This window comes from Bombus flavifrons, chromosome 2 (genome assembly GCF_040668555.2).
Source record: "Bombus flavifrons isolate JBK064 chromosome 2, iyBomFlav1_principal, whole genome shotgun sequence".
NCBI classification, from domain to species: domain Eukaryota; kingdom Metazoa; phylum Arthropoda; class Insecta; order Hymenoptera; family Apidae; genus Bombus; species Bombus flavifrons.
The window spans coordinates 3,091,235-3,106,746 of NC_138443.1; the positions used below are offsets into that span (position 1 = coordinate 3,091,235).

Sequence of the window (15,512 nt, forward strand, 5' to 3'; positions counted from 1 at the left end):
ATTGCAAACGATGCTAAAAGAAGAATGGGCAACTATTTCTTCAGGATATGTAAAGAAAATTAGTTTTAATATGTTCAAAAGGTTACACGAGGTCATTAAACAAAACAGACACGCGACAAAATATTAATAAATAAAAATAAATTTAATATATAAATTTTATATATAAAATATTTACTTTCCATAAAGTGTCCGAACATTAATATGACGTGAAAATATGACAACATTTTGTTCAAAATGCATTATACAATTAAATGTTATTGTTAGAATGGAGTTGTTTATATATTTTCAATGTACAATAAATAGTTTGTCTTTCTATAAAATAAACAATATAATATCTAAATCACTCGCTCTTACACACAGCAATAATTATAAAGATAGTATATTGTCCGAATATTAATGTAACTGTACGTTAAACTTAGAATGTGGTTTTGTTCAACTGATTTCCTGTTTTCTGCCGGCAATTGCTGTTAGTTGAAACAGCAGGTTTAGAGGCGCACGTTGAAAAGGTCAAATTGCGTATTACGTCCGTGTACGAGTGGTTGAATTTTAAATTGAACCACGATTTCCATTATCTGTCGTAAAAAGTCGGATAGCGAAAGTCGAACGTCGTAATCTACCAACTATACAACTAACTAAAGCTTCGGTTTATCTAGGGAACAAGTTGATGTAAATCAAATAACGGTTAGAAATCTAAGAATTATTATATTCGTTTATATCACTTTAACTTCAAAAAATACCCCAATATATATATACGTACTTCTTAATATTCTAACGTTAGTCATTTAATTTCACTTTTCTGCATTTACATGCTTGAATTAAAATAAGACAGTAAAATCAAAATACATTTCAAAGTGAACTCACAATTTTATATCCGTAAACAATTTTTAATACAAATTTTACCATAAAATTGAAACAAGAAATCAAGCACATCAATTCCATCGTAGTTTTCTGAAATTGAAAAATTTTTCGACAAGAGACAGTCGCGATTGTGTCGATCATAACCCAAAAACAGGACTAGTGTAAAACAAATATAAAAAAATGATCTTCTCTCCTCTTGGACGAACAAACTGCCCAAATAACCTTTTGAGCACACCGTTTTATGAATATCAAACGAGATCTATTAAGATCTCGTATCTTTATAAAAATAAATACGTACATCGATAAATAAAAGTAAAGAAACCTGAATAACCATAATACATATTTCAAGCCTACTAAATGACCGTGTAAAAAGTTTCAAAGACTTCATCGATCGAGCAGTTTTCCATAGAAAAGACCTGTCAGGCAAGGCAGTTTCACTTTCCACGAATGAGTTCGATTGTGGAGCGAGGTTCGAACAACCGATCCGCGTATGGAATTTACAGCTATGGTGCTGTCGATTACGCTCGATTACACGGCAATTAAACAGTGCCTGATCGTTGTACAACATTTATTTATTTCGGTTTAACAATCGATTGCACGGACAAATGGGAGGCGAGGATAGACGACGTTTCTTGTCGCTGATGAATTATAAAGATGACAAGGGCGATGTTCCCCTTCTTTCTTCTACTCTGCCCTTAGTTCGTATCCGACTTGCTCTAGTAGCAACTAGCACCTGATTAAACTTGGTGATTAACCGCTAACGACCAGACCGGTCTGCTTAACATAAATCGCTAATTTACAAATCCAATAATGCTCCTGACTGCTCGTGGAATAATCCATTATTCGCGATAGAGTCCACCGCCCCATTCCCTTGGTTACTAATGAACGTCGTTTTCGAGCGATTGACGTCACCCAATTAAAATTCTGCGATGCGGGCTTCCTTCGTTAAGCTGTGGCTCAAACTTCTCAAACGTCTTTTGGTTTCTTATTAGAGAAAAATTCGCTTAAAATCGCGACCAAAGCGAAAAATGTTTCGTGGTCTCCTGATATTTTCCTAGTAATTTTAGTGACTGTAATGCACCGTACGAGTGTGACTTGTTAGAAAGCGAATTATTAATTACGCACTGTCGAAATAACTCATAATAATCCTTTTTTTCGTAATAAACGAATTAGACCAAAATTTAGGATACGTTGCTAGCGATTTTTTAATAGAACGATTGTGTCAGAGTTATCTAGTAATCGTTAAACGAATGATAATTAGTCCGTTTGATCGCTGGCGCGACTATAATCGCGCGGCAATTAGGATGATGCGGAGTCGGAAATTACTGGCGCGTCTTTGTAAAAATGACAGCTAATGCTTGAACGATTTACCGCGAAGGTTAATACGAGAAGGAATTAACAGAGAGGAACTATGAAGGAACACATTAGTTTCTCGGTGTTGCTTAAGCCTTAATTTGTTATTCCCCACTTTTAATAATCTGCGAGAAACTTTCCTCTTAACGTCCTAATGCAGAAGGGATTAAGCTCTGCTGGCACGAGTCGCGAAAGCTTATAGTTTAATGTTAATGACTTAACGAGATTATTACGAAACTTTAACCATTATTTAAAGAGATAAACGTGTAGTTACGCTACACGTAAAATATGTAAAGTATTACGTACGACGAGAACAAAAATATTACTTAACATCAAACATGCAAATATCTTGAAAATAATCTATCTTTCTCTGTTGATCGGGTGTTTAGAAAAATTCCTTAATTATACTAAATAGTAATAACGTCTAACAAAAATATTACTACTACTAACTCAAATTACAAAATCATCGCTTCCACTTTCTCCTACGTCCATCCTTAAACTTATCACAATCTCCCGGGAAAGAATCCCTCGTTAACCCCCTTTCTGAATGGAATTGTTGCAGGACGTGGAGCACCCCGCGTGACCGCGGCTCTGGCAGGAGATGGCGAAGGCCGGTTGATCGCCACCCCGGTCCACAAGGAGAGCATAGCGTCGAGGAGCAAGGAAGACCTAGCACAGGAGGCGGCGCTGGTGCTTCAGCAGGTAGGCAGCCTTCACTGCGTTGCCCACGACAACAGACGATTGCCAGGTCGATTTAGCACACTTCCGGCGCGGCGTAACAAGAAGAGGCCGGAACTGCCACTCGATGTAAGACGCAGGAGCGTAGAACTTGGCGCCACCAGCAGCGCAGACCTCGTCGAGACACCGAGGCTGAAGAAGAAGGCATTGGAGAGAAGCGCCAGCGATGCGAGCGCGAAAAAGCTAAGAGGTCCCCTGGCGAGGTTCTTCTCCCCGAAGTTAGAAAGAAAACGGAAACCGGTCGGTCGCAGCGTCAGCGACGCCGCCAGCTCGTTGAGATCGCATCGCAAGAGGAGCGGCAGCGAGAGCGAGGGATCGCATCTCGGCAGTAGTCGCGTGAGAAAACAGTTGTCCCCAATAATCGAAGCTTCGCCGCACGTCGATCAACAACCGTTTCATTTCGGTAAAGTAGCAACAGCGGAGAACGGTGAAAGTAGCAGCAGACCCGAGGCGAAGAAGTCTAAGCAGGAGGAATCCGATGCGAGGAAAGTGACGGAACGGACAGAAACGATCGAAACGAGAGAAAGGATCGAAGAAACGGAGGTGAGCGTCGGAAAGCCACCGATATCGCCTAAGAGAGAGAACAAGGGAACCGTGAGACGCATACCTATCGAACTAGAGGTAGACGATAAGAAGAGCAAAGAGGAAAGAACGGAAAGAAAAGAGGAGAAGGCAACAGGCCGGACCCCTTCACCGGTGGTAAACGACACCGGGGTCGACGAAGTGGACAAGGTCGGTACAAGTAGCATGCTGCACAGCAGCCGATACGATCTGCAGCAACGAACCGGCGAAGAGTCGACGATACACAAGATGATTCACCGATTATCCAGCGACCGGTCGCCGCCACCTCAGCTAACTAAAACGATGGTCTCACCAGGCCCGGGATTCGGTCACAATAACAACCGACCGTTTTCTTATACCAGACCGAACGAGTCCTGCAGTTCGCCGCCTCCGCAGACCAACGTGATTTACGCTCAGGTGCAGACCGACAAGAAAAAAGCGCAAAGAAGTCACTCGGACAGCGACGAAGGGCTTGGTCTCGAGAGGAAAGATTCTTCGCGCGAGAACAGTCCCGCGGAGAAGGATTACCGCAGGACGGATTACTCGTACAGCGACTTACGACGTAATAACGAGATCAACACGTTTAAATCGAGATACGAGGAGGACAGAAAGAACAGCAGTACTCATTTTTCTAGCCACTACGGAGGCACGCAGGATTACGCTACCAGAAACGTAGACACAAAACGACGTCATGAATTTGACGACATCGACAGACGTCTATACGACAAGCCCGAAAAATACACGTCCACCGTGTTCGTTGACACGTCTGGCAGAGGCAGAGCCGATGGCACGGACGCCAGACAACGAGACGGTAACGAATTCTCCGCCAGACAAACCCAAAGCGGAATATCGAACAAGACGTCCGAACTGAGCGCTAGACGCGACCTTCTCGAATCTAGAATCAAGTCGAGGCTGCTCGCCGACGAAATGTTCGCCGCGAAGAACAGCGCGAACGTGCCGATCAAGAAATCCGAGCACGAGATCATCGACAAGCCGATCGTCCCGTCGCCGGTCACTCCTAACCGTGTCGCCTCGCCGAAACGCTACATGGATACGTACATCACGGAAACGCGCACCAACAGCAACGGAGAGAAGTACATATTCGAGAAGGAGATTCACGAAGATAACGGTAAGGTGTACGGTTATGAAAAGAAGATCACCAACAAGATCCCATCGGATGGTTACATCGATAGCAAACCGAGAGACGGATACACGGTTGAAACGAGGACAGACAAGTACGGAGACAAGTATATCGTAGAGACGCGAACGCACGAGGGTTATGCGGACGATTTCAAGCCATTCCTCAGTGACAGGAGTAGAACCAGCCCGGAGGAACGGTACGAAGCGCCCAGAAACTCAAGCAGCCCTTACAAATCATCCAACTTGCGCCCGGAGGAGAACACCATTCCTCGTCACTTCCGAACCGAGCCAAGGGAGAATAATGTCCTTTCTTCGCCCATAATCGCCAAGAAGTTCACCACGACTGAAAGGAAATTCTCCAAGAGCGACGATTTCTTGGACAGAGACGTTCGACCGAGGGACTGCTACTTGCCCAAGAAGAAGAACTTCGAATCCATCCGCGGCATGAGCAAGTCCACGCAGCGTCTGGACGAAGTGGGCGAGAATTCGCGAGTGAGAGCGTTAAGGAGCGAATACACGACCAGGTCGCACGAGAATCTGACCAGTCATGCCGACTATGTGAACGCCAGAGACGTGCGCCGACCACTTTTAGAGAGTCCCACGATGAATGACCGCAAAGAAAGATCCTCGTTTACGAAACAACACCTGGATAGTCTGCGCGAAGGTCCAAACGACGACTACGACACCGATATATCCCAGATGACCAGTAGCCAATTGGAGTCCAAGTACTATAAAGAAACTCGTACGACTCAACGATACACCAGCAGCAAACACCCGATTCACGATGATTACGACAGTTCTCCGCCGCGAATACGCACCGATCGCGGAGGTTACAACTCGAGCAGATACGATTCCGACACTACGGCCAGAGATTCGATTCGCTGCGAGACTCGATACGACGAGACGTCGCGAACTTTGAGGAAGGAACATCGGAAATTGGACGAGGATCCAAAGAAACCTCTCAGAAGGTCGCGCAATCGGCTGGATTATTTCGACGACTCCGACGCCAGGGAGAGTCCACGAGTAAAGGCAACAGTTGGGAGGTTGGAGACGTTCGATGAAAGTCCGACCAGGCCTCCCAGGGTCTATCACGATGGTAGCAAGTCTAGGCACACCAGACAAGAGACCAGAACGCATACGGAGCGTCGACATCGCGAGACTCGGCTCAGTGACTCCGATCGAAAGGATCGCTTGGCGGATTCCGGGATCGAGAACGATTACAGGCGCGACTCACAGGAGGTCGACCGAAGGGAACAAATCGAGTCGGAGGACGAAGGTTTCGTTACAAGGCAATTTATCAAACACGAGAGACGGCATACCGATAGAAACATGAATCTGACGCCGAACGAGCAACGGAAGTACGATAAATATATGAACGACATGTCGAAGTCGCCGCCAGTGACCGCGAAACCACCGACCGGCGCGGATAAGAAGTACGAGAAGAAGGCGGCGAAGAAGAGTGGCACGATGAGCAAGGTGAAGCAGCTGTTTAGCAAGAAGGAGAAAAAGGCGAAGGAGGAGAAGAACAAGAAGAACGCGAGGAGCAACAGCAGCGGCGCACTTACTGACGATGAGGTGACGATCAGGTACAGAGAGTACCGGGGCGATCAGCTAAGGAGCGCGAAAAGCGCGCGGGACTTGGGTAGCGACATCAATCAGGTAAGATTTCTCCTTTAAAATTAAAACAAAATGTTGTCCTACGAATTGTCGTTATGTACACTTGTACCATTTGAATAACATTTTAGGAAAATAGCGATTCGAAAATGATGATTTCAGATTCTTTTGGTATTTTCCTTTATGTTAATATCTTAGATATTCGTTGGATTGGGTACTGTTTTATAAAGATACAAATTTTGGAACTTTTATTGGTTTTGTTATAAGCATGAAGCAGGAAGATGTAGGATTAAAAGTCTTTAATTTTAGATCGAACTTCTTAACGTGTGAATATTCCCCCGATTCAGGAGCTCAAAGCGCTTAAATTCCTTTACGATAAGCTTTTCTTCTAATATACATATACATACATATATAAATATATATCATATATATTAATTATATTATAATAATAAATCATATATAATTAATTATATATAATATATATGTTTGTATATGTATATTAGAAGAAAAACTTATAGTAAAGGAATTTAAACGTTTTATATATTTACATATATATATACATATACATATATAGATATATTCATATAAAAGGTTCAATCTGATTTTTATTTTATAATTACAATATTCGAAGAGTATATATAAGTAAATCTAAAATATCGTAGTTTAGATTTGTTTAAATCAATTGCAAAGATCCAATTCAATCAAAATCAATTAAATTCAATTACAATGCTCATGTATGTTACGGACATACGCATTAAACTTTGATATTTCACACGTTTTTGATAACGTTTTGGGAATAAAAATTATGGGAACTTTCTTCTTTATACATCGTTAACATTTAAGTATGTAAAGTACCTTTATAATATTATTGCAATTTCTCTAAGTAAATTTAATTTTGATTTGAATTTATACTGAATTAAATAAGTAATTTTTTACTTTACTGAGAATATCATACGTTCTACATACGACTATAATATTCAGAAACTGAAGGTGTAAGATTATTTTCCTGTAACATTTTTGAATGCATTATATCCGTTGACTAATTAGACTAATTAGAAGCAGAATCAATAAAATTTCTGTTGAATTTGACAGCAAATTTGAGTTATAAAATTCGAAATTCTCCTGCAACAATTCCTCATACTTCCTTATTACTCTACTCGAAATATAAACGATGAAATCTTAATTGCCACTGGTGAAGCGATTCAGGCACAAAATATGCCTAGTTGGATACATAGTAGCCGATGAAGCTATCTTTATATTACATTTTAAAAGACAGAAATCACCGTACGCTGGACAAGATGGATATCCCGGGACAGTCGTATAAAGTGTGGCTTTATAAGGTTCTTTTACAACCATGATCTTCGCGCTTATCCGATCGTCGTGGATCACCGCGAACGGTTCCCTTACGATCGTTCTAACGCGACTTCCGCAATAACACGTAGAATGACTGCGCTGTTCAGAGTCGTATCTTTGACGCGCCTTTAAAATTTTAAAACATCAGGTGTATAAACGCTACGTTCTCTCAAAGATGCACACGTGGACGATTAACTAAGTTTCTAAAATGTTATTGGCACGTGTATGTACGTTCTGAAGTACGTAGCCGGCATTCGTATCCTCTAAATCGGATAAAGATAATAAAATTGTATAACTTGCAAAATGCAAAACGTGTACTTTGATAACGCCTATAAAAGTACGTGAAAATAACGTACATAGCAAAGAGAGAGGCAACTAGGTTTATACTTCTTAATTTCAAAAATTAAGATTTATGAAATTAGAAAACACAGCTATATCTATTCAAATATCTAATAGATTACCAGTATCATACACATACTTCTAAAAATTCGAGTTTTTCTCTCAACATCCTTCATCAGAAATTCTCGAACGCCACTATTCCTAATCCGCCTTTATTGACGTTCTACATCACAAAATACTTCCTAATCATCAGCGACATGGCCATAAATTACGAAGCAATTCCATTCGGTGCCTTCATCACGATTCGATTCACACACCAATGGGCTTCCATACTTTTCGCACGTTTCATCTTCAAGTATGCTGACGCGGGCGTTGTTCCAAACAAACGCGAGACCCTTAGAAACCGGAAGCTCCCTATAATTGGAATCTCATACCGTTCTCGAGCGCACGCTTGCGTCACGCCTAACTGTACACCATACGGTGGAGACCATCCGCTCCGGTGGATGCTATTCAAGAGGCTCACGTTCCCGCCTACGCCATAGAAATGTTTTTCGGAGTTATTCGTCGTCACGTTTGCGATATAGAAACTATTGCGACCCTCCACGTGTTCCCATCGCTTCCTCGTACGGTTTGCTGAACATCATAAATTAAACAGTTTATGAAAGTAAATAAATTTTATATGGCAACGGAGAAAGATTTCTGCGTATCATACTAAACTTGTGTTCTGTAGATTATCGTTGAACCTGTTGTATTTTTCTGTCGTTGGCAAGTTTTTCAAATTGGTGGTACTACCTGTGCAGCTTAATTCTTAAAAATAAAATATACAGAAGTCGTAGTTGATACGCAATCATTAATTGTAAATTAGTTATAATCGAGATAAAATTCCCCTTACTCGCGATTTATAACACATTTTTAAATTGGTTTAATGTATATTGCATTGCACAAGTAATATATTTGATTAGTATAAATGTTTCCGTTTGCAACACTTTCTTTCATCCTACGAGATAACCAACGAGTAATTTGTCTTATTTTCTGCATTTTTCATTAATACAGTGATTGCAGAATATTTTCCAAAAATATTATATCGATATTTCTAAAATTGATAGTAGAAATACGTCCGTACAGATTTGACGTATTAATAAGTAGAATGCGTACGTTATGGCTAGACTTCGTCTCTCAAATATATGTGTCGGAGGTGAAAGGAAAACCAGAGCCTTCCCTTTGCAATTTTGGGAAAGTCCTCTAATGCTTTAGCTTAGATTTTATCATAGCTGTAATTAAGCAATCGTTGTCATTCAACCTGATTGTAATTGTTCGAGATTTGTGATAGCGAAATTGGGCTCGAGGTGACAACTGGTCGCCGAACGTAGCCACGGTCACGGGATGAACGTTTTGCCTGACGGAGGTGTGGAGTGGTTGTATGGTTCTCCCTAGAAATGTGGTTGTGGCGGCATACGGCCTCAAGAACGGACCTGGCCACATGGGATTGTACCTTGGAGGTGTCAATATAATGGGACACACGTTGTATTAATAATCAAACTCCAGACAGAAACTGCCTAGCAACGGCGTTTGGAACTTTCTCGATGCTTCCAACGAGCATGTAACAAACAAATGCAATCGTACAGCGAGAAAAATTTCCATCAGATTGTTATTCGTGCGATCGCCTTGGAGAGTGATACATCGAGCAGTTTATACCGAGCGTCTCAGCAATCGTATTTTGTATCTAAAATTATACTACGCATAGTAAAGAGTTATCCCGTTGACCGTGGATTCGTTTGAACCCAAGAACATTGTTAATAGCGTTCATTAAACTCATTATTCGTTAAACTTATTATTCGTAAAACATATTATTCGTCAGACTTATTATTCGTTAAACGTAATATTCATTATACTTTGTAAAAGTCTTGTATATACGTGTGAATATAATCTCTGCTTCGTAAAACGATGGCTAATCCAAACGAAGAATCGTTACGCGCCCTAAGTTCTAATGTTAACCCGACATATGAAATAATCAAACGATACAAATCGAATAATTCATACGTTGAAATACATACATGTTCACCAATCCTCTGTTCAGCCATAACTTCCGATCTAGACAATAATAGTAGTCGTCTGATTTATTTCGATCGATCCAATGATTCATCTACCTTATCTATCTATTCTTATCTCTGCTATTTGTTGAATGAATCCTGTTAAATCGGATAGTATTCAAGAAAATATCGTTATGGAACATGGAAAGCAAGTGATGTTAGGTCATTTTATCGTATCGAAGCGGCTGAACGTATGCTGTCTGGAAGCGGCTAATTACTTGTTACCAACCTGTTCTCGACTAACGTTGCGTCACGAGATCGCTTAGGCGACTACGTTGGAAACGTGAATACATACGCGGCTTAAATCGCGCCTAAGCTATACCATTATTCGATCGATTCCGTAATACTGAAACACGTGAATGATATTTCTAACGTTACGGCGTATAATTACTATGCTATAAAGATATTTATGACCTCCAACGAAGTACCCGATGAAATCTTATTACAGGTGCATACGTGACCTAGTATCGTGTAACATTTATGCTACCCCATCAGCAAATTGATTGCAAATTGATCTGCAAATATTCGTAACTGTGATATTTAATTCGAACGAAATTGATTAATTCTCTTAGACGCCTGCAACATCGTTTCTTGCATAACGATGTGGCATTATGAAATCTTGCCCGAAGTGGGTTCGTGATATAATATCACTTAACATCTCTAATATCTAATGAATAAGTTAATACCGAAAGGTCTGAAGATGCATATAATTGTAGAATATTTAGTCTGAATGAGATTCTGATGAGCGCTTAACCGAAGCTGAATTTGATTTATTATACTCTGATATTTATAATGAGCCTGCAATATGTATATGTGTGTGTACATATCTATGTAAGATTACTTGGGATATCGTGTGTTGCGTGGGAAACTTATTATGCATCCACGCGAAACTTCAAAGTGTAGAAATGCATAGAACAAAAATATATAAAATATCGGAGATATAGCACCTGTTGTGACATTTAATAGGTAAAACAATTGTCTACTTAAATTCCATTTTTCAAATTATATGCTTAAGAACACGAACTTGCGTATGTATCCACGCACAATCGTGTCAAATTTCCTATATGCTATACACGACGCATACACGATCAATTTATTATTATTAAAATATCTACAAATTAGCCAATAACTGGCAGACATTCGATTTGATTAATGTATAATGCGAACTATTTGTAAGATGACACACGATGAAGTTGTATAACGAAACTTAAGCAAACATGTTACGGGTTTAGATCGTAACGGAGCTTTCTCAATGTTCAACCACTTGTACGAAGAATAATGATATAGCGTTGAAACGATCATCGATATAAAAGTCCGGTTGCATTCTCTCGGAAAGTGTGGCCGCGCCGAAGATTTATCGGACGTAACATTTAACCCATATGATAAATAATTCTCCGTTTATGACCGTGCCGGGAACATTCGTCTTCTAGATGGAAGTTTGTCCTTCTTGTTGCACCACGGTACTCTCCCGTTAGCCGAGGATGAAGGTTCATCAAGGTCGTATAACTTGACACATACAGGTGGGATGGGTTGCCACAAGTTGACAGCTGGCATATCTCCACGCGAAGGGAAATTATTCGTATTTATTACCGCGTATTAAGGAAATTATAGTTACATCGTCATCTTCCGTCATCCTTCTTCTATTCTTGCTTTCCTCTTTGCATGGATAATTTATTACGTTACCGTTTACAACATTTATAATCTAATATTTTTAGAACATGTTATATTTCCAATATTCTTGCAAATATTTGTTTACTTTTCTCTTACCCAGAGTTTTATTTTAACGAGTCTCATTACCATTTTTATAAGACGAAACTTGAAAATAACTTTATAATATTCTAGAATAATATTCTCTGACCTACAGCATGGTATAACACAACTATCTCTTAACGGATAAAATCCATTCCCTTTACACAAGCCTCTTTTACAACGCGAAGAACTTCAGACCGGCCTCGATTAATTCTATCATACATCAATTACAATCACCAATAACATCCTCTATAAAACCACGAACCATTGGTGCAATCGCTTGTCCATAAACCCGTCGATCGAATTATCCGATCGATCAGAGGTGTCTGTACACCTCGCTAGGATAATTATTTCCACGCGTCGAACAGACCAATGTTATATTCGACCTCTTCGACGAATCGCTATCGAGCCCTAAGTGTATTTCGCAAACCAGGATACTCTATCGACTTGTTCTCGGTTAAAAAGATTAATGGACGTAATATGGCCATGCTGGAGTCGAGGTCGAGGAAAAAAAGGTGAGAAGGTAACAATGGTGTACGCAGTGAAAGAGTGCGGCAAAATCCATTTGCATGGTCCCACGGTGGAAACGGAACGCTTGCGAAACGGTTGTTGTCGTAAAAGGTTCCGTGATCGGAACAGGTGGTTCTGCGGCGAATCAGAGCCGTAACGAAATTTCCTATGGTCCGCGTAGCTGGCAATTAATGATCTTGTTTCACCGTCGACCGATCAGACCAGCCTTGAGATTTTTATCTTCTTTCGTTCGACCCTCGTAATGCGTTTTTCATGTTACGTCGTATAATTTAGTCCGGTCTCTTCTCACCGTACCTTTTATTAGGCATTGTATCGAGCTCGTGGTTGTAATTGCATTGCGTAACGGTTAATTACGCGCAGATACCGCGAGATTTTATTAGAAACGTTTATGGAAAATGGTTCGTGGAAAATCCGTTTCCTCAGGGCGATAATGGCTCCCGCTACGGACCTCGATAACACCTTACAAGCTGTTTGTAAACCGTGATAAAGCGAGTTTATATTACGATCCTCGCTCGTAAACTGAATTTGGTTTTACGGGGAAATTAACGACCCGGCCGCGCGATTAACCACGGAATCTTATTAATCGTGCGAGAGAGTTGGTTTTGTCTGTTTTATCCGTCGTGTGTAAGCCACAGCATAAACTGGTTGTCTACGATTAGGAATGTCATTCTTGTTGTTTCACTTTCTATGTTTCGTGCGTGGTGAGATTAGTTGAAATTGATAAACGGAACATTTATCCGGTCGCGTTGGCTTGTTCGGTGGGTAAGGTATAATTGCACCAGTTTCTTATCTTTCTCGTTTTTCTAAATACGTCCAACTCTTTTATTTGCCAATTTTTATGACTTTAAACTGATAAACAGTATTATGTGAAGAATCCGAAACTTACTAAATATGTAGAGTCGTGGTTTTCTTTAAAATTCAATAATTCTCTATTTTTTACTTTCAACGTTCTCTACTTCTTTACACTTTCTTACTTTTAAAATTCTTAAACTATTGGGTTGGCAACTAAGTGATTGCGGATGCTGTCATTAGGTGGTATTGACAAAATCCGCAATCACTTGGTTGCCAACCCAATAGCAATCCGTTACTTTTAAAATTCCCAAATCCTCGAACCTCAAAATCCACGTTATTACGATTCTAAAACCCAAGAATTTCTCCCCAATTTTAACCTTCTACGTCGAAATTTTTCATCTCTTACTTTCCAAATTCTTATTTCTTTAGCCTTCGACGTTCTATTGTACATTCTACGCCCCTAAATTGACATATCACAATCCTGCAATCTAGAAAATCCTGTAGGCAGTAATCAGAAGGAATAGTCGACCAAGCCGGTGGTCTGCTTGGAAGGTTTCTGCCCCAACGGCGCGCACCCCAGCAGGTGACTGCGTATCTCGCGCGCGACGAATTGATCAAGTAGAGCTTAAGTTTAATGCGACTGTCTGTGGCAGTAAGCCGCGAGCAATACCGCTGGAATGGCGCATTGCCTTCCTGTGGGACACCCACGCATGCACACGCGTGCCAGCCAATAATATCTCGACCAATCCACGCCCAGGTGTAAAACATTCGCGTTACGTTTATCTGCTCATCGCGGAGCAGACGCAAGCCTGTTTTGGCAATATTAGAACGAGGGAAAAATAAACTTGTTGAAAGGGATATATTAAGACATTTATAGTTAGATACAAAAATGCACAGCCTACGTACAATATACAATAATGTAGAATATAGAGGATGGTGAATCGATCATTATGAAATTTGAGCTGATTCTGACGATTCAACAAAATAATTCATTGATAGGTTTTGAGAAATGATATAACTTTTGTTTGATGCTTACTTCGTTTCATACTTATTCGAACGATTACTCTTAGTATTTTCTGCCGTTTGTAATTTATTAAAGTGGTGATTTTTCAAACAATAGCGCAAAATTGCGTCAAAATCGGTATGCACTAGCCACAGAAATCCTGGATGAAACTGTTTAGCATTTGTAATGTTTCAAAAGCAATTAAAATTCGGGCTATGAAAATTTCCGGCGAAAAAAGAAACGTTTATAACACTTTTATATCTACTCTTTTTATTCTTTCTCTTATTTTCTTCTTTTTATCTTACTCTTTTTATGTAAATCAGTGATCTCGAGATCGATATTTTCTCACGTGTTACCACATTCTCGTTCAGTTCAAAATTACGATCATTATGCTAAATATCGAATTATTTCACCTATACAAAACATCTGATAAAACCCACGTAAAATGTTACTATATGTTTATGAAAATATGTCAGAAGATGTAGAAAGGTCCTGACATTTACGCGACATTTGCATTTTTTAAAGTTCATCTCGCTTCGTGTCCACCTTGACGAACCAATAAAACTCACGCCGTATCGCGATACATATTAACCTTTCGAGCGGACAGTCGACCGAGGAAAGGAGATCCCTCCACTCGATAGCTGGAAATACATCCGCGCGCGAGCTAGCTGCTCCGTGTCGATGAATCTCGAAAGAGGCCTGAGAACTTGCGCGTGTCGGTAGCCAATAGCCTGTTAACTGGCCAGACATTGACATTCGATGCGTTAGACGACAGAAACTCACGAGCAGATCGCCAATTTTTATGCATTTTCATAAAATATAAATCTGCAAAAATACGCAGAATTCATATAATATGCGAAAATGTATAAAGAATCTAAAACAGAACATTCGTTGTAATCTTTAATAAATTAAAAAATCTCTATTTTTCCATTTTTTTCCTTCCATTCATAGATGTACGAATTTCAAAATTGAGAAGGAAGAACATAATGCTGAGATAGCATAATGAGATAGTATAATAAAAAATAAATTACTCGTTGGTTTAACTACATTGGTAATCCAGATCGTTGATAGTTGAAAAACAATGGAAAAAAAAATGAAATATGTGCAAACGCATAAATATCCGCAATCTAACGATTACTGTTATCGATTCTCAAAATATTCAAGACTGTGGCACAAAGTTCGACTTCATTCGGTTATATAACATCGATTCCTTTTTAAAAGATAAAGTTAATTCCGTGCACGAGGCGGAACGCGTTAATTGTTCGTTCTCGGAAAAAGAGCAGGAGCGCGGGAAGGGTACCGGGAATCCGAGCGTGCAGCAGGCAAAATCACTGAACGGTGGTGACCTGCGGCCACGAACATTCCGCGGCGAGCAGATTCCATGAAAAGTC

At 40.2% G+C, this 15,512-nt stretch overlaps 1 protein-coding gene and 1 long non-coding RNA gene across 4 annotated transcripts in view; one reads left to right on the top strand and one right to left on the bottom strand.

Moving 5' to 3' along the window:
- LOC138189766 (uncharacterized) overlaps window positions 1-15,512 on the bottom strand; it is a 113,560-nt gene that overhangs the window by 57,480 nt on the left and 40,568 nt on the right. The gene's annotated exons all lie outside the window — the stretch shown is intronic.
- The window catches only part of blo (bloated), a 170,077-nt gene that overhangs the window by 35,815 nt on the left and 118,750 nt on the right, over window positions 1-15,512 (top strand). For both annotated transcript variants that reach the window (XM_069131905.1, XM_069131906.1), the window contains exon 3: window positions 2,774-6,309. In XM_069131905.1, the coding sequence (XP_068988006.1) occupies window positions 2,774-6,309 (3,536 nt within the window). The remainder of the gene's footprint in view (window positions 1-2,773; window positions 6,310-15,512) is intronic.